At 40.7% G+C, this 20,788-nt stretch overlaps 1 protein-coding gene across 1 annotated transcript in view; it reads right to left on the bottom strand.

The window, feature by feature from the left end:
* Positions 1–20,347, bottom strand: part of LOC114108457 (galactose mutarotase) — a 45,310-nt gene extending 24,963 nt beyond the window's left edge. The window contains exons 1-4 of the mRNA XM_071601509.1: positions 20,093–20,347; positions 12,614–12,768; positions 7,867–8,073; positions 2,109–2,190 (exon numbers count right to left, since the gene is read on the bottom strand). Of these exons, the coding sequence (XP_071457610.1) occupies positions 2,109–2,190; positions 7,867–8,073; positions 12,614–12,768; positions 20,093–20,282 (634 nt within the window). The 5' untranslated portion in view covers positions 20,283–20,347. The remainder of the gene's footprint in view (positions 1–2,108; positions 2,191–7,866; positions 8,074–12,613; positions 12,769–20,092) is intronic.
* Positions 20,348–20,788: the final 441 nt, after the last annotated feature.

Genomic DNA, 20,788 nt, shown 5'->3' with positions numbered 1-20,788 from the left:
TGGACAGGCCCTTTGTAGTGATTTTAGAATTAGTAAGTTGCACCTGGGCACAAGAGTGCATGCCTGTGTTAGAGCAGATTATGCTAAGTGAAGTTAGCCAATCCCTAAAAAACAAATGCCGAATGTCTTCTCTGATATAAGTGGGGTGACTCAAAATGGGATAGGGAGGAAGAGCATGAGAAGAAGACTACCACTAAATAGGGAAGAGAGGTGGGAGGGAAAAAGAGGGAGAAGGGGAGTTGCACAGAAGATGGGAGGAGAACCTCATTGTTATACAGAATATATATATGATGTTGTAATGAGTAAAAGGAAAAAAAAAGTGTGTTAGATTGGATAGAGACAAAGGATGGGAGAGGAGGGGAGGAGTAGGGAGGATAGGAAGGGCAGCAGAATAGAATAGACAATATGATTGATGTATGTACATATCATGTATGTATTATATATCAAAATGCATTCTACTGTCATGTATGACTAAAATAAATAAATAAATAAATAAAAATTAAAAAAAAAAAAATAGTGCATGCCTGTAATCCCAGTGGCTTGGGAGGCTAAGGCAGGAGGATTGTAGATTCAAAGTGAGCCTTAGCACATCTCAAAATAAAAAATAAAAAGGACCGGGATCCTAATTAGAATAAGTTATATCAATGTATGTATGATATGTCAAAATATACTCATTGTCATGTATACCTAAGAAGAAAAAAAAAAAAAGGACTGGGGATGTAGCTCAGTGATAGAGTGCCCGTGGGTTCAATCCCCCCAACTCAAAAAAAAGAATTGAACCACTTGCTCAGGTTTTTTGGTCAATGTTAAGAGTCAGATGAAATCTGGGCTCCTAGAGATTTTGTTCTCAACTGAAAATGGGCTAGATGTGAATTCTTTCATCACTGAGGTGCCAAGTAGCAGTTACCACCCATTTTTGGAGGCTATTCCAAAGGAATCATATAATTTTCATTTGAGTATTATGGGGCAAACAGACATAACATGTAGAACTGGTGAACATATAGACAGGTAGCAGAGAATTATAATTTTTCATGAGCTCTGAAGTTACTGCAACTTATTTGTTATCATGATGAACTCTAATGGACTGTAAGGCTCAACTGTAGCCCCCACAATGATCTTTTAAAACCCTGGCAGATAATCTTTACATAGCATGAATCATGCATTTTTGCACTTTTCATATGATCAAAACAACAGGATATAGCATAAGAAGATTTTATAAATATAGACAAATAAATGTGCACTTATTTCAAAACCTGCATTTATAAGCTACTTAGTTCACTTTCTTCCTTATCAGTCCATTATAGCAGTCAGGTTATTTTTTTCCTTATAAATGACAATATACAGTTGTAATGCAATAATTCTGCATCCAGGACAAAATGAGACAACTTTACTGGGGAATCAAATTATGCATAATAAATCTCACTATTATGTATAATTATAATGCATCAATTTTTAAAAAAAGATGGGCCAGCTTACTCATGCTCATCTATTGAGTCATTTAAATATCAAAAGATGACACATATTACCAAGACAAACATAAAAGCCTTTAAATCCTGTCTTGGAGCAGGAAAACACTCAAAACTGTGATGACAAAAATTTTAACTCATCTATCTCAATTTCTCATTATTATTCCAATTAGTTTTATGGTCACTGTACTTATGGAAGTATCTAACTGCTGCTGTTAACTCAAGTCACTGTTGAGTACACAGGCTCACATGTTTATCTTTTTCCTTATAAAAATGTTAAACCAGCAGCCATAAATACAACTTCTTTGTTTTAAAGAGTCTAAACTAAAACAAAAGTCCCTGCCTGGTGTAGGGCAGGTATTCTGTAAACTTGAAGTACTTTCTTACACTGATTGTTTTTAACTTAAATTTTGAAATAATTTTAATTCACAGAAATGTGGTAAAAATAGTACATTGAGGGAAGCCTATCGTGCATAAACATGATACAAATATCAAAAACTAAGAAATTAACACTGGAATAAGTTTATTAACGGAACGATAGGATTTGTTAGGATTTTACCAGTTTCTCTACTAATGTCCTGTCTTGGTCTCGGAATCTAATCTGTGACACTATGTTACATAAAAATGTTTAAATTCACTAACCTGTAGGAAGCATGGTTTCATTCAAAGGCAAGTAAGCATCAGCTTCTATGGTGACTTCATGGTCATATATATTTGGGGACCCCTGGGAGGGAAAAGGAAAAAGAAAAAAAAAAGACTTACTGTTTAGTCTTTTACATATTTGCTTTATAACATTTCTTGTAAAAATGTTTTCAGGCATTGACAAAAACTTTAGAAATCCAGTTGACCGATGATACTGACTAAACAGGGTCATCTTAGTGTAGGTAGACGGGGGCCTCCAAACAACCACTGACACATGTGAGAGAAGCTTTCAACGTGTGACCCCAGCATGCATTTTCTTTTCTAAGTGGAATGTGAAGGTGAGAAGTCAGGGAGACCACAGTGGCTAGGAAGCCTTTTAGCTCCCGCTTTTTAATGGAGGGGTTTCTGCTACTCTGTCAGATAGCAGGCACAGGGAGGAGAAAGGATCACTCACCCAGTACGCAAGTCCTGGGTGGTCAAGGCACTGCCTCCAGGCCCACTAGAGGGGGACACCTGTCACCCCTCTCCCAGCTCCCATCTAGAGGCTCCACTCCCTGCCACATGACAGAAGCCCAAGAATCAAAATTGTGTTGCCTCCTTGAGAGAGTCAAACACTAGTACGGGCCAGGCAAGGTGGTGCACACCTGTAATCCCAGCTACCCCAGAGTCTGAGGCAGGAGAATCATAAATTTAAGACCAGCCTGAGCAACTTCTGAGAACCTGTCTCCAAATAAAAAAATAAAAATAAAAATAAATAAATAATAAAAATGGCTGCAGAAGTAGCTCAGGGTGCAAGGCCCTGGGTTTGATCCCTAGTACTGCAAAAAAAAAAAAAAAAAAAAAAAAAAGCTAGTACAGGAAACCTGAGTCAGTGGTCAGAAGGCTTGGAATCTAGTTTCCACTCACTAGGGAAGTCATGTAACCTCTGGAATACTCTCTCTCTCTCTCTCTCTCTCTCTGTGTGTGTGTGTGTGTAAAATTGGGATTATGATGATCCCACTTTTTCTAGGATTTTTGTGAGGCACAGTTTAGTAAGGGCTACTTGCAAATCGGAACATAAATTTATACATGTATGTTTTTAATGCAAAGGATTATTTTTATTATCCATAGTAACATATTTTAATGCTTCACAACACAAGATGGGAAAGAGGAACCAAGAGAGGGCTTTTGCTTAGTGAAGCTCAACAATCAGCCTTCCCACCCTCTCTCCACCACAACAAACAATTATCTGGCCCAAAATGTCAGTGGCTGAGAAACCCTGAGCAAAGCTAAACTGAAGCTGCTGCTGAGCTGCAGAGAGGTAAGCAGAGGGGCAGAGGGGCGGAGGGCTGCAGGCTGACGGGATGCAGATTCTATGGCGACAAAGATTCAGGCCACACAATCAAATGGAGTCATTTTAAGGCAAAAGAACAAGATTTAGGGACCATGAGATTCCATGTGGAAATGTGGCAAAAACTGGCTTAATGACACTGCTAGAAGGTTCTGCTGCTGCAGAACTGATATCCCCTGGGAGAGAAAGTGGGTTTGTGCTGGGCTGGGGTAGGAGGAAATGGGGACAATATGAGGACAGAGAGCTCTCCGCTGCTCATGCTTCCTCTCTTAGCCACTTTTTTGGTTCCTGTTCTGACTTGAGAAGGCAGGTCCAAAATGGGAGGTGGCGTGCACCCAGGTCCAGTGTAGCTCAAGACATCAGGGTGTCTCTCCTGGATAGAGGCTCCTCCCTACTGCCATCCTCTTTTACCAGGGTGGTGCTGGCACCCAGGAGGCCTTTAGGACTAAAGGGAGGAAAGATGAGAAGGGGAATTTAGAACTATTTCCCCAGCTCTATTTGTTCAATGCTCAGTTCAACAGGAGGGTTTTATTTTGCTTCGTTTTTTAGTGCCGGGGTTTGAAACCAGGGCCTTGCATATGCCAAACAAGCGCTCTACCACTGAGCTACCCCCAGCCCTAACTTGGAAGGTTTTATTCAGTCCAGGCAGCAGCAAGGAAGGTTGAGTGCAAAGCCATGATGGTATTAGATTGACATCTACAGTCCACATAGAGGACTGAAGAGTCCCAGGAAAGGACAGCCCGACCAAAAGAACACCTCCATCCTTTCTTTGCATATATGAGGCTTGAGAGACACAACCTCTCCTACACCATCCAGTGAGCAAAGCCTGCAGGAGATGACTCCTGGCCTAGCATTTATCAGGTCTTCACTCAATTTCCACAGGTGCCTGCCTCCTTCCATTCTTTTTTTTTTTTTTAAAGATAAATGCCCATTTATAACCAGGATGCTATTCTAATTTCTATGAGCATAGATGAGTTGTACGTGTTCTAGAACCTCCCATAAATAGAATCCTACGGTAGATATTCTTTTGTGTCTCATAAGGTTTTTGAGATCACTCATGTTATTGGATCAGTAATTTGGTCCTTTTTACTGCTGATAATATTCTACTATACCATTATGTCACCATTTCTTTACCCATTCTCCTGATGGGTAGATGGACTTGTGGATTGTTTATAGTGTTTCACTATCATGAACAAGGCTGCTTAGGAGTTTCCTTTTCTCTTTTTCTTTTTTGTTTTGTTGTTTAAAGCAATGGGCAGGAGGAAAATGAATTAACAAAAAAAGTCACATTGCAAAAAAATGGATGAGTCTGACATTATAGGAAGAAGCTGGATGGAGCAGGAAAAGAATGCTTACTGTGCTCCCAGTGGCCTCTGGGTCACCAAGTAGCACTAATATCCCTTCCTTAAAGAGAAGCATTATTCAGTTCACGCCTCTTCTGGCCTGGAAAACTCCAATGATCTACTCTGGTGGAATATTACTGTTAGACCCATTTCTGTTCAAGGTTGATGAACACTTGGCAAGAAATGTTGACTCACAAACAATCTTGAGATCCATCTCTGAGTTCAGTGTTTTGGTGAACTTTGCTCGATTAATACCAGTTTGTAACATTAGCCATTTACAAAGCCCATTACAACTTGCATAGAGATTTTAAAACCTTTTCTGTTCATTGCCACAGTTTCTGCCTTAATTCATCTTTTAATGTGTTTAGCAGGAGTAACAGACACTGTTGACTACTGCCCAGAAGTCATAGTGCCTTTCCCTTCACCTGTACCCTCCCTTTCTCCTGGGAGAAACTTGACTTGTTGATTTATCTATGTTAAGTCATAGATTCAGGCAAGGAACATTTTCCCGAGCCCTAGAGGCCAAATTTTGGTTGGTCTAGATCAATCATGGCAGTCTCAGATTCCCGTTGGCAGAGAATGAGTCACACTTTTGGCCAATGAAATGTGAGTCTTCCAGGAGCTTCTAGAAAAGGTTGTACTTGTTCTTAGAAAAGAAACATTAGAGATATGAAAAAGGTAAACATCCTCTTTTGTCTCTGGGGGGTGACTGTATGAGGAGGTGACTCTTGGAGCTGTAGCAACCACCCTGTGACTGAGGGGGACAAACCTGAAGACAAAAACCAAAACACTGGGTTGGGGTTGTGGCTCAGTGGTACAGTGCTTGCCTGGCATGTGTGAAGCATTGGGTTCGATTCTCAGGAACACATATAAGTAAATAAAGGTCCAACAACAACTAAAAAAAAAAAAAAAAAAAAAAGCCAAGACACTGAGGAAGTAGAACGGAAAAATGGAAGAACTTGGTTCCTTGATGACGTTATCTACCTAGTCATACCAGAACCACAGCTATTGCTTTTCATCCCAAATTCCACTAGGCCTGCTTTCAGAGGTCTTTAGGTTAAGTTTCAAACAGTTCTCACATCCTACCTCTCAGACCCCCCAACACACAAACTAGAAGTAGCAAGCCAATGCTTGGGCCCCAAAATAGAACAAAAATACCATTTGTTAGATTTAGAAAACAAAAAAAGTGAACAGATGTAACATGAGCTGGCTACTTTATTCATTTATTATTTTTGTGCTAGGTGCTAGGAATTGAACCCAGAGCCTGTCCATGCTAGGCAAGTGCTCTACCAGTGAACCACATCCCAGCTAATTACTTTAAATATCATGTTTTGAAGTATTTCCCTGGAGAGGGCTTGACATGTGATAATGCTTCCCAGGATAGGGCAAGGGATGTTCTGAATATGCAGCGGCTCTTGACCCCAGGCCTGGTGAGCATCCATTCCTACCCAAGTGCCCCCAAAGGCTGGTGCTCTTAATGCTGAGGCTGGTGGTTGTAGATTTGAGCTGCACTTACTAAGAAAGTCTAAGAAGGGAGGTTTATATTGACTGCTCTTCTGGGTGGGGTCTCTGATCTAGGAAACTATTCATCCTCTGCAAAGAGATTCAGAAATATCTGTCACTCCAAGTCCCTGCAGGATTAGAAAGGTGACAAATGCAAAGGGCCTTAGTAAACCTTAAATTCCCATTTTATCTCCTTCACTGGAAGAACACTGGCAGATGGAATACTTCATGTGTAATTTCTCTTTCTATTTCTGAATCAATTCATTTAGACCATTCCCAAGGTTATAAAATAATATGTCCTAAGCCTATCAAAATTCAGAAAACAGAAAAATCATCACAATTTACTATCTACCTAAAACAATATAATGTGTTTTGTTTTTCTTTCTCTAATTCTGCCCTTTCTGAACCCATTTAAAAAAGTAGATCCTCTTACGAATGGGTGTTTTTGTTTTGTTCTTAGCTTTTGGTTTAGTTTTCAGATTTCAGGAAGGATGATGGATGTTCTGGAGATAAGATCAAACAAGGGAAGAGCCATATTTCTTATTTTTAAAGGGAAAACTTTGGAAATTTTATCAGAACCAATTACCTCTGTTATTTAAGAAAATTATCCACTCCCCCCCCAAAAAAAATCAGCAGCAAATTCGTAAAAGTTGGGGAGGACAAAAATGTAAGCTAATACTTGTTGACTGTACATAGGCTTGAAGGAAATCATGCCCACATGATTCAAGTTGAGTGGACCATGATTTCTTCAGATAATGAGGAAGTAACAGATAGAATCTACAGAGTTGGGCTCAGCCTGTTTTCTGCCTCCTGTGATAGGCTCCTCAATAAGCTGAAATGTTCCCTTTTGAAGGGAATGAGGTGGTTTAGAGGGGATCGCTCAAGGGCACTGTCAGTGGCTCTTTGCCACCTGTAGGGAGACATTTTAAGAGTCCTCCTCCTGGGGCTTATCCCTGGGCTGGGTTGATTTCAATGTCTTTACTGACAACTTCATAAAGTGCTTCTGACAGGGGCTGATAAATAATAGGTAGCTATTATTACGAAATTAAGAACATGCCTCTTATTCTGAAAAAAACAAACCAAAATAAAAACAAAACCCACCAGGTCTTCTAAATCCAGGTCTAATGCTCTTTCTACTGTCCTGTGCAGGGCATGACTGGCCACCAGAATCCCTGGAAGGAGCTGGTGGGCTGCACAATGGGAGTACACAAATATTAAACGGGCTGGTTCAAGTATAATTCGGAGAATTATATCTGCTTCCTTAAATGGAAGTAACTGGAGGGTCATGTAGGAGTACAATAAGGGAAGCAGATGTGAGCACATGCTGCAATCAGATGAGAGTGAGTTCTTGAAATAGCCACGGGAACAGATACCCTTCTTGACAGTACAATGTATTCATTCCATCTTCTTCCTCTATGACTTCCATTTATTGAACACCTACTATGAGCCAGATGCTCTCCTGGGCTCTTTTCATCATTGTCAGGACCAGAGTAAGTCCATACTGGGTTGATCTCTCCAGTCACAGTCCCTGGTTATTCCACGAAGCAAGTTACAGCAGGAGAGAAGGAGTGAGTTCACTTACCTGGCCGGCCAGGTTGAAGTAAGCATGGTTGGTCAGACTGACTGGTGTGGTCTGACTGGCTTGTGCTCTAAAGTTGACCACGAGCTCCCCGCCATCCAGGGTGTATGTCACCCAGACTTTTAACTCTCCAGGGTAGCCTTCCTCACCAGCTGGACTGATGCGGGAGAACTGGACGCCATTTGAGAGCACCTGAGGGGTCCAGAGGACCTAGAAAAAAGTGTTTTCAAAGCTGCTTATTTGCTTCAATCCCAAGTTAAATGCCACACTTCAATATTTAAGGATAACTGATTCCAGAAAGAGAGTTCCTCAATCATTAAGGCTTGGATTAGTAGCCTGGATTTGAACTAATCTAAATCTCTGATTTGTACAGAAAAGAGGCATTTTTTTTTCCTGTTTACCTACTCCCATTCCTTATACTCTTTTTTTTGGGGGGGGGGAGGGGTTATCAGGGATTGAACTCAGGAGCACTTGATCACTAAGCCACATCCCTACCCTATTTTTCATATTTTTTATTTAGAGACAGATTCTCACTGAGTTGCTTAGCACCTCACTTTTGCTGAGGCCTGAGGCTGGCTTTGAACTCACAGTCCTTCTGCCTCAGCCTCCAGAGCCGCTGGGATCACAGGCATGTGCCACCTTGCCTGGCTCCATTACTTATACTCTTTCCTCTTAACCTTACATGTATGTATCTACAATATTTTCCTCTTTGAATTTTTCTTGGATATATATTTATTTTAATCTTGGTGCTCCATTCTGGTGTTGTGTAGCAATACCTTTTTATAGTACTAAAAAATAACCTCAATAAATCAACCCCTCTCTCTGGTGTACTGTATACAAATATTAATGAAAAACACTCCAAGTTTCTCTTATTCCCTGGACAGAGTTTATAACAAATTGGGCACTTGTTCCATTAGGATTCAGTTCCAGCCCATAAGTCAGGAGTCATGGTTTTGGAGCCAGATCTGTTCCTAGTTCACTGTGTAAATTTGGGCATCTATCACTTCCATAAAATTAAGGAGCTAGAAAAATTACCTTGAAGGTTTTCTCTGTGTTCTAGCAAATACAATTCTAAGAATGGCAAGAAATATATGAAGAGAAAAAATGGAATCTTGAATTAACATAGAGGTTCCTCTTCACTTTGCCTGAAAGGCCCCAAGATCACACTTTCTTTTTTTTTTAATTTTTAAATATTTATTTATTTATTTTAGTTATTGGCGGACACAACATCTTTGTTTGTATGTGGTGCTGAGGATTGAACCCGGGCCGGGCCGCACGCATGCCAGGCGAGCGCGCTACCGCTTGAGCCACATCCCCAGCCCGAAGATCACACTTTCAGGGAAGGGAAAACCAGCATTTATCAAGTGTTCGTTATGAAGAAAGGCACCTAGCCAAAAACTTTACAGACATTATCTCATCTGTCTACTTCAAGTAGTGCCATCATTCTCATTGAGTGACCACACACTGAGGCTCAGGAAGGGTAAACTGCTGGCCCCAGGTCATGCAGCTGGTAAGTGATAGTGGATTTGACCCAGCCCAAGCCTGTTCCCTTATGTTACAATAGCAGCATGAGTTGACCAGAGTCCTCGTCCTTTAGGGAGCTCTGGGATCACTAGTAAAGAGCTTATTGCACACATGAGACCTCCAATCTGTGGAGTATTCACCAGTCACTGATGCCTTACCTAAATCACCTTGCAAGGAACTTTTTGGTTGAACTAAACGAAATCACTGTCCCTGTAGGTCAAAACTGTTGAACACTGGCTCTTATAGTTCCAACTAATATTATACCCACTTTACAGATGAACAAATTAAGTTCAATGGAGTTAACCTGCCTGTTTCTACCCATACATTCCGGAGGTGTAGAATAGAACCCTTTAATACAGCATAGTTTAAAAAGAAAAAATATTGTTTAAAATCATACATGTAATTAGTGACAGAGCTAGGATTCCAACTCAGGTCTGGCTATCTACATGATTTCACATCTTAGTTTCAGTGAACAGCTTTATTCAAATCTCCATTTTCAACAGAAGAGTCAAACTCTCACTCCAAACACAGTTAAAAGATAATAACCTACTGCATCAGAGGAATAGCCCTGCAGCCAGGCTCTGCCCATTCACTCTAGCCTGGGTCTGGCTCTCACAGGTGTTCTGTCTGCCAGGAAGGGGAGCCCAGTAGGGATGGAGCTCTCTACCTTCATCTACAATGAGAGCATCTGGCGTTGACACAAATTCACTGAGCTCAGTAAAAAATTTAATTTATATCCTAATTATCTCTCAGAAATATTGAACTTTCAAGACACTTAAAATAGGAAGACTGTTATATGTATAATTAAAAAAAAGAAAAAAAGAATTCCCCAAGTGGAAAATTGTAGGAATTAAATATCTGAAATAAAATGTTCTTACCTTTCTACCCAAATTTTCTTCTTTAGGGAAACGAAAGAATGGAAAGATTTTGGTGTAAACAAATATTTTCAGTTACGTGTAATTCCCATTCATGGAAGAATTTCTCTGACCTTATAGTTTCTAACTCTCTAGGAACTTTAAATCTGCAGACTTTCTTATACTATTTCAAATCCTGTCAGGTTATTTAATTTTCATCTTTTAAAGAATTGTGCTGATCTGCACAGAAAAACACACACCCCCAACCTAAACTATTCATTCAGTAATTGTTGAAATCCAATACACTTAAAATAAAGTCCATCTGATACTGCTAATGATACCTATCTAAAAACTTACTGCTGAGAAACTTTCAGGGGCTCCATAAGTATTCTCATCTTTTTCCCACCCATCTCTGGGCCCCAGTATAGCCATTCTGTCTAATACCCACAGATTGAATGAAATGTTACCTGTTCTTCAAAAGCTGTTCAAGTCCCACCTCCATAACTGTTCATTTGTTCATGTTCAGCTCTTCTAGTATACCGTTAGCATCTATGTTATGGTGCCTGTGGAAGCCCAGCTGTTAATAGTTATGTAAGGGTCAATCTGCCTCATTATACTGTGAACCTCAGGAATCCCCAGCCTATTATGCTCCGTGGTTCACAAAAGGGGCCCACTGCACTGGTTTGGGCTGTGGTTTGAATGTGTCTTCCAAAAGTTCATATGTTTAAAACGTAATTCCCAAAGTCATGCTAATGGTATTTGGAGATGCAGCCTTTGGCAGGTAGTTAGGATTAGAGGAGGTCATGAGAGAGGTAACCTCTGATGGCATCAATGGTTTTGCTGGAAAAGGAAAAAAGACCCAAACTGGTATAGTTGCTCATTCTTGCCATGAGATGCCCTCTTCTATGTTAAGATGCAGCAAGAAGGCCCTCACTAGAGGCTGGCACCATACTCTTGGACTCCCCAGTTTCCAGAACTGTGAGGGGAAAAAAACCTTTGTCTTTATACATGACTCAGTCTATGTATTTAGTCATAGCAACAGAAAATGGAGTAAAACAGACATGCACTCTTACTATTCTTCTGTGTTAATAAAGGGAATACATATGAATACATACACTGCAGAAAATACCACAGTGGAACAGAAGGAGAAGAGCAAGGTGCTGTTCTGAGGGTCCTCTGAAGATCCCTGTAGGAACTCGGCCCAGCTTCTTCTAGATGGAGTTTACTCATGGACCTGGCATGTTCTAGAGGATCTCTGCCCTCTGCTCTTGGGCACAGCAGATGCTACTAGGGAGAGCCTTTTGCTCTCCCTAGGGTGAGGAGTCCATCACTGAAGAAAGGGAAGCCAATGGGATAGTCTGGTTCTTGGCTACAGAGAGGAAGCTGGAGGGAGAGGGGAAAACCTAGAGCAACCAACTTCCTTCAGCAGGAGAAGTGGAGGCCAGAGGCAGAAAAAAGGAAATCATGGCCTTTAGTTACCACACATTTTACTTCCTATCTTCTCTATCTCCACTCTAGCAAACAACCTGGGTGGTATAAATTAAAGGAGAGGTATCTGAATTTTTTTCTGTCAGAGACTAAAATGAGACTGGCAGGAGAGTCTGTGGGTTAACCCACAGACTCCCACAGACTGTGAAGCAGGAGGCCAGGAATTCTGATCTCAGGGAGTAGCTTGATCCTTTTGCTTTCCAAGGATTGGAGTTTTTATTTAGGGAATGGAGTTTTTATTTAGAAAGGGGGATCTGGAGGAGCCTAAGGTAATTTCAAGGCACAAAGCACTTCAGTGGAAGGGCATTTTCGGGTGTGGTGCCACACTGCACAGGAAGGGTGCACACAAGAGGAACAGGGAGGGGTATTGGATTGGGGGTCCCCACAGTGGCCATGGAGGACACCAGCAGCTCTAGTATAGCGATGAGGGCTTGGAGCCAGGCAGACCTGGCTGTCCCCTTTAGGAATCGTGTGCCTTTCACAATCTCAGATTTCTCATTTGAGTGATGATACAGAGACAACATATGTGAAGGCCTATGCAGTAGAGGGTGGGTAGGTATTTATCATTAACCCACATTTCTTCAACCTGATTCCCTGATCCCAACACTATGAGAAAGTTGTTCTACATCATTCCTAAGTCAGGGGGCATGGTCCTTTCACTCAAGGATCCCTGCTTGTGACAGTCAGATGAACTAGAGAAGGAAAGATCCTGGATGTGGCCATTTGCATCTGCTCCCCCAAACCCTGGGAACAGCCTTTTTCCTGGATTACTTTACCATGCACATGTCCCAGGGCCTAGGATTCTGCTTGGCAACAGGAGACATGCTTGTGGGTACTCTGGGAAGTGGACCAAGAAAGGACTCTGCCACATGCCCTGGACTCACCTTGTCAAACCCTTTGAGTCCTCCATGCAGACTGTTGGGCCCATAGTTAATGGCCAGGTGATACTCCTTCCCATCCAACTTGAATGTTCCTTTGCCAATTTGGTTGGCCACCCTTCCAATCACTGCTCCAAAGTAGGGCAGGTTTTGGAGGTACCCTGAAAGGACAAGGATGACAGTGTTTTTTAAAACTTCAAACAGAAGAGGTGTCTTACACTGCTGCCTATCACTTTCTTCTTGAGGAAGCCACAACCACCTTCAAGTTGGCCATATCAAAGTCTTCATGAAAGCACAGAAAAATGGTATTTTTTTTCACACCTGACATTTTCCTGTTCCAGAAGTAATACATATTCATTACAAAAAGTTTTAAAGAATTTTATAACACACAAAGAAGAAATTTAAATCCTCCTTAATCTCATCACTCGAGAGAACCACTGTTAATATTCTTATATATATATCCTTCTGTCTTTCAGTGTAGTGTACATATGCATTTGCTTCTTTTTATAAACTGGGATCTTAGTGGGAATGTTGCTTTATAATCTGCTATTTTCTGAGCCAATCAATTTTCTTAACTAAAAATTAGACTTTTGTGTAGTCTTGAGAGAAAACTATCTAATTCTTCTTTCTCTTTTCATGTTTTTGTAAAATCATATAATTAGTACATGTAAATATCTTTAATGAGAGTTAAATAATACCCAAGGACATTGAGTAGGATTGCCAGAGGAAATACAGGATGCCTAGTTAAATTTGAATTTCAAATAAAAAATGAATAATCATTTAACAGTATTTAAGTATGTTCATAGTATTAGTATGGTGGAGACAGTATAAGTTGTTTACCTGAAATTTAAATCAGACTTCTTATATTTTCATTTGCTAAATCTGGCAAACTTAATAGTGTAAAACATTTTAAAAGCCTTTCTTCACTTCTCTTCCTTCCTAATGTCAATCATTGTTAACAGGTGGGAATGTACAGTTTTTTCAAAAATTGAATTAACTACATATAAGCATACATGCAAGAAGACAAACACATGTATATTCTATACAGATATAATTGAGTTATACACATTGTTCTGTAACTTTTCATTTATCAAATATCTTAAGGTTTCTCCCTTTTACTACCTATCTACCATATTCCTTTTGATTGCTACAGGGCATATTGATGAGAATCAAATGTTGCTGGGCTTTTTTTTTTTTGGTGGTGGGGGTTAAAAAAGCAAAGCATCATCGTTGTAGTTAAAACTCTGAACAAGGGCATATTCCAGTAAAAGTACTTAAAGTACTCTTCTTAAAGTTTTTCTCTTCTTAAAGTTTACTATTCTTACAGTTTTTTTAAGTTCTTCTGTGGTTTTCCATGGAACAGATTAAGATTTGGAGATAGTTTGTTTTTGCATTTTCACCAAAATTCCTTTCTGTTCTATTTCTCACTCAAATGCACTCTGGATTCCATTCTCCTTTCCTGGGGTACTCTGTATCCTCCATGTCTAGTTAGGATTAGCAAAGAATGCAATTCAAACATATGACTTATTTTTCCACAGCTGGAGGGGCTCTCGGATACAGACCCTGAATCAGCCAGTGGCTGGTCACTGTTCCCATTATGCAACTGGTTGGGCACAAGTTAATCATTCTCTTCCAGGTCCTGGTTCCTTCCTCATTAATCCATGGTGCCTCAGAATCTTGTAAATGAACTATTATAACAGCAGACACTTAGTCCTTTCTAAGTCCCAGACACTTTCTCAGGGCTCTACGTTTAATTCATTTCATCCTCATAACATTTCTCTTAAGTAGATACTATTATTGCCCCAGTTTACTGATGTGGAAACTGAGGACAGAAAAGTTTAGTAACTTGCTCTAAAACACTAGTTAGCAGAGGAATCAAGACTTGAATCCAAGTAGTCTGGCTCCTAATACATACTTTTAAGCATTGCCTACCAGTGTCCCTTCCCCCTAACAAAGTACCAAAGTATATAAATGCTCAATTCCTCATATAAGATGGGGTAGCATTTGCATAAAACCTATGCACATCCTCTTTCTTTCTTCTTTCCTCAGTACTGGGGATTCAGTTATATCCTCAACCCCTTTATTATTTTTATTTTGAGACAAGGTCTCGCTAATTTCCAGAGGCTGGCCTAGAACTTGCAATTCTCCTGCCTCAGCCTCCTGAATATCTTGGATTACAGGTGTGTGCTACTGCACCCAGATCCCTCCACATACTTTAAATCATCTCTAGATTATATATAATCCCTAATACAATGCAAATGCCATATAAATAGTTTTTGTACTTTATTATTATTTAGGGAATGACAAGAAAAAAAGTCTAAACACATTTAGTACTATTGCAGTTTTCCCCAAATATTTTTGATCTGTGGTTGGTTGAATTCACTGATGCAAATCCATAGATACAGAGGGCCAACTGTATTTAGCAAGCACCGGGCATCCTGGTTGGCCCATCTAACCACCATCTCTAGGCACTGGTGGGGTTCATTGCTCCGTCAGTTCCCACTTTCTCCCCACCTTCTACTTTCTGAAGCTGTAGTTTTCAAACCCCTTAACAGTGGTTAAACAAAAGGAGTCCCAAAAGGCAAACAACCTCTTCTTGGTTTTGTTTCATCTTCTCTTTAGACAGAAAAGGGGATAATCCCTCTCCTGCCCACCATCAGGGGTCATGGCTGACACCTCTATAACAAAAGACAGGTTGACAAGAGAAAATCATATTTGATTATAGTTTCACGTGACACAGGAACCTTCAGATTGAAGACTCAGAGACCCAGGGTGAACTAACAATTTTTATTCTTAGGAGAGATGAAGCATGGACAGCCATTTAGAAATAGAACTGGACAAAAAGGGTATTTTCTGAAAATCATGGCAGACCCTGCAAGGCCTGTCTGCCCAGATTCTTCTTGGCCTGTCTGAACAGCAATCCTTCCTCCCAGCTACGAACCAAGACCCTTTCTAGAACAGGAGTCCTAGGACCTACAATTGAACAAGAGGTCAGAGAAATTTTTTTATGGCTGACTCTTAGAGAGAAAGTGTGGTGTGTGTGTGTGTGTGGGGGGGGGGTTAGAGTAATATTTCTAGCTTTTATCTTGACTTTGGGGAAAAGGGGGTTCTAGTTTTTATGACCTGCCTTGGAGAAGAGTAATCCTAGCTTCTATGGCTTACCTCAAGAGAAGGCCAGAAGGAAACTTTGCTTTGAGGTTGCTTCTGCAGACATCAATTTGGGATGTCTGAGCCCAATAAAGTTTAAAAATGTAAAGAAAAGCAGATTGTCTAAACAAACAAACAAACATACAACAACTGGCTGTGGCCATTTTTAGTCCGATCTCAGTTTTTTCCACAAGTGTACCCAGGGCCCCCATCCTCCACCAGAGGTATACTAGGCCTTGGAGACAATCTGACAGTAAAGCTCCTGCCACACTGGCTGTCAAGAATTCCCTCAGAAGCCACGACTCCTGGCAACAATTCATCAGCCTGTGGAGATGAAAAGTACCTGCCAGTTCCTTGGTTTAGATTAATAGTTTTTAAGAATTAATCCATTAGGGCACTAAGGTTGTGGCTCAGCAGTAGAGCGCTCATCTACGCAGGTAGGGGGCCCTGGGTTCTATCCTCAACACCACGTAAAAATAAAGTAAAGGTATTGTGTCCAACTACAACGAAAAAATAAATACTAAAAAAAAAAAAAAAAAAAAGAATTGATCCATGAGGACGGAGAAACCACTTATCCAAGCTGTCTCTGAAAAAACCTTAACAGAACAAATAGATTTCATACTATTTTCAAATGTAATTAAGCATTTGTATCAAATCAGTTTTATGGAAAAATGAAAATCCCAAAATTCTGAATAAGGAATGACTAAAAAGTTATTTTTCATTGCAGAAAATTCTGTTTTAAGTGAAAAGTTCAAAGTTCCTAGGTCAAGCCAGGAATACTGATTTAATCAAATCAGCTGCTGACGTGGAAGAAAGAGGATTGGGAAAGTCTGCTCCTTTTCCTGGACAAGGCACTGGCCAGAAAAAATCAATAATTGCTTAAGCATGGTATATTGCCCTTTCCACTCCTGTGACCTCCCAAGATCCCCAACTATGTCACCTGCCTCAAAAAGCCCAAACCTTCACCAGAGTGTTCTAAAGTCTGAAATAAATTAATCACTACTCTCCCTCAAAACAGCCCAGCATGGTGGTGCAAAACCTATACTCCCAGCTGCTCAGAAGGCTAAGTCAGGAGTATTGTAAATTCAAGGCCAGTCTGGGCAACATAGAAAAACCCATCTCAAAAAAAAAGTACATCTATATCCATATCTAGATACACATATATATATAACATATAAATATATACATGCATTTAATTATATGTGCACACATGCATATATCATAATATGTAATATAGAATATATTACATATTATAACATCATTACTATAAATATTATTTATTTATAATATTATAAATATTAGTATAATAATATGTATAATAACATAATATTGTATAGTATATAATTTAATTATTATATATACATATATTAAATATATATGCACATATGGATATGTATTTAATTAATTTTTTAAAACCCCAAACAACATTTATTACTTGAATGACTGTCTTTTGGTCAGATGAGGAAAAAACTGAACCGTAACTATCCAGGATCCTTTCTTACGGACAACCACTGTGGCTAGTTTTCTTTTAAGGATGCTCTACCACTAAACTAAATTGAAACCCCTTTTTACTTTTTACTTTGAGACAGGGTCTCACTAAATTCCCTATGCTGTCCGTGAACTTGAGATCCTCTTGCCTTAGCCTCCTGTGTAGCTGGGATTACAAGAATGCATCACTACGCTGAGTTTAGTAGTTTCCTAATATGGGTTTTAATAAATTAGAATTAACCAAAGTAGTAGCAGAGAGCCATTTCTTACTTTCTGATTGAGGCAATATGCTTCCTATTATGACGTATGTGAAGTCTTATCTTTGGCAATACTAAAAGATAAGGCCTTATAAAAGGAAACTAGGGTCCACTTATGGTAACCTTGAAGATGGCTGAACATATCAGAAAGTGTAATTTAATATACTGAGGGTGTTTTCCCTTTATTTGTCTTTTGAAAATAGTTTTCTTTCCTTTTATAATAAATTATCTGAATTATAGCACAGGAATGAAAATGTCCATCTTGGACCAGCACCAAGAAGAATATTTGAAATGCTTTGATTTAAATTGGCATTCTGTGAAGCTGTGGTGCCTTCTGCTGAGAAAATGCCACTGAACATTCTCAACATATGTTGGTACTAGGGAGGGCAATAAAATACCAGCTAGATCGCTATAATCTAGGGGAGCTAACGTGTTTTCTTCCTTTTAAGAACATTTGAGAACATTTGGGAAGGATTCTTTCACCGAGACTCCCACAAGGTTTACAGTCTCACACAGGATTATGTGAATGTCTTTGCACTTCCACACCTATCAAGAAACTGGTGCTTCCTGGGTGTCATGTCATCTGGAAGCTTGTCATCACAGCTCACATTCCATATGAATTCCAAAGATCTTTGTGCTTTTAGATGCACGTGACTCTTAGAACTAAAAATTGCAGGAAATAAAAGAGGTGTGCATATGTCTGCAGGGGGTGGACAGTACCTTTCTGAATGGTGATAAGGGATGGTGCCCACAATTTTATATCCCCAATTTTTTTCCGTGGATCAGGAATTCCAGGTTAAATATCCAATTCTCCTTTGACTCCCCTGAACAATTTTGCATGAGTCAGGTAAACTCTTTGAGTTGCGTGTGGTGGGCAAACTGTGATCCCAGCTACCTGGGAGGCTGAGACATGAGGATTTGGAGTTTGAAGCTGGCTTGGACAATTTAAGGAGATCCTATCTCAAAATTAAAATAAAAAGGTCAGAGATATAGCTCAGTGGTATAGCTCTTGCCTAGAATGTGTAAGGCCTAGTACTGAAACAAACAAACAAAAAACAGATGCAATCTTTTGTGGTTCTATCTGCAGCCTATAGCAGAGACAAGTGACTCGGCAAAGTGATTATAGAGAATCTTCTTTGGCCACTTGCCTGCCCTCTCGGCTTCTAATTCTGAAGATGTGTGGAAGGGAAGTGACGCTGATCTTTCTCACATCCCCGTACCTTCCTACAGTCAGCCTCCTGTACCAGCCTCCTCACTTAAGTTGCTGCTAAAGAAGCATTTTTGTTTGTTTATTTGAGGTTCTGGGGATCTAACCCAGGCCTCACATGTGCTGGGCAAGTGCCATAATGACTCATGGCAGCAATAGATGGCTGTTTGGTAGTAACTGGGGGGAAATGAAAGAAAGGAATCTCATGGATTTTATGGGTAAGTTGTTTATCTATGTGGCTTACCAGCAAATATTCTCATAACAGGCTTTGAAAGAAGCCATAAGAACTGTAGGTGGGACACAAGTAGAAAAAATTTTAAAGATAAGAAATGGTATGCAAAACTCACAAAAGGCATTACTGTTTTTTCCTAGGTCATACCTAAAAGATCATATAAAGAAAACTGTGGGGCTCCAGGGCTGGTGAAGACAAGCAGAGGTGATCAATAGGACCTTCAGCAATATTCTTACAATGCAGAATTTGTCCACACCCATCAGCCAGCAGAGCTTATTAATTCTCAGTTTCCCTTCGCCAATTTTATTTCAGACCCCAGTTTCTGTTTGGTTACACTGCAGTGCCAAGAGATAGAACCATATACTCAATCTCTTGCTACAATCCAACTGCAGTTGTAATTATACATTTATGGAGTTATTTGGGTTAAAAACCATCTCCTTAGCTAAACGGCAAGCTCTGTGAAGGGGGGTGGGCGTGGGGGCTTGTCTGTGTTGTCGAATGTGTTACCAGAGTTTTAAAATGCATGAATTAACACATGATCCTAATTGCCCATAGACCCCAAGGGGAGAAAGTCCATCTAGTTAGAGGTGGTCTTCTCCCTTTCCATCAGTACATGCTTATTGAGTGGCAAGCAGGGTGGGCTGGGCTGGGCATCATAACCAAAACAGCCAAGCTCTCTGCTGAGCCTACACTCAGCTTACGTTATGGAGCATTTCTGGGACAATCAGTCTTCAAAGAGAATGTGATGAAGAGTAAGTAGTAGACGCAAGTCTTTGATTTTCCTTCTTCTGAAAAGAGCAGAACCAGAAGAAGGAACCACGCCCCCGTTGCCAGCAGTTCAAAGTTTGCTCCAGGATTGCTGGAGTTTGGTCTTACTTTTTGCGTTAACTGAGGCAAAGCCTGAATGGATAACCAGCAGCCAAGAAACCAAGTCCTTTAGCTACTCGACTTGGAATCATTCTGGGTTTTCATTTCCCCCCAAGCTCCGGATCGCCACACTGCCCTGTTAGCCAACCCACGCACTCCCCAGTTAGATCGTCCCAAGATCACTCAGGGACTTTGACCTCAGTCCCTTGCTCACAGGCGGCCGAACGTTCGGGGTGCGTGAAGGGTGGTCCTGATCATCCCCTCGGCCCGGGATTGGTGGAACCCACCTTCCAACTCGGCAAAGCCCAGAACCACGTCGGAGGCTTTCCCCTGCCTGTCTTTGACCTCCAGAGCGGTGATGGCGCAGCCCCAGGAAATGATGTCCACTTTCAACAGGTCTGATTGTAGCTGGAACTTCTCCACTGTCCCTCCTCCGGAGGGCAGCTCTCCAAACACTGTTCTGGTCACCGAAACCATGGTGAAAGTTCGGGGCGAGCAGCTACTCTGTGCTCTTAGAACTCCAGCGGCTGAATTTAGGAGCTTACTGCAGGAGGGGCGGGACTCCGCTCAAGCTCCTCCCCTTCCTTGCCTGGATTTAGTGAGTGACCCCTCCTGCCAAGAATATCCTCTGGGGCTTTTCCATATCCTTCCTTTGCCTGAGGTCTCAGAAAGGCAAGCCAAGTGTTTACTGACCCTGGCTGCACTGTAGGTTGGGAATGGTAGTCTTTGGGAGGTGAAATTGCATTTTGGAGCCTGTAGTCTTTCGAACCCAAATCTTGAGTTCTCTGTGTCCCATCCCCTTCTCCTGCACACTTTTTCAGCGTGCAGTGATCTGGTCATTATTGTTGATGGCTGATTGTCAGACAAAGTACTGGAAAATGCAGAGAGCAGACTTAGGGACAAAGAGGCAGATCTTGGGGGAAAATTCTGGTTAACACTTTGATGTAGAACAAAGAGTACAGAGGTAATTTGGGCGGGGGGGG

The sequence above is a fragment of the Marmota flaviventris genome, chromosome 14 (genome assembly GCF_047511675.1).
Source record: "Marmota flaviventris isolate mMarFla1 chromosome 14, mMarFla1.hap1, whole genome shotgun sequence".
In the NCBI taxonomy this organism is placed as follows: Eukaryota; Metazoa; Chordata; class Mammalia; order Rodentia; family Sciuridae; genus Marmota; species Marmota flaviventris.
The sequence above is the reverse complement of the archived record's forward strand: the minus strand, read 5'-3'. Positions and strand labels throughout refer to the sequence as shown.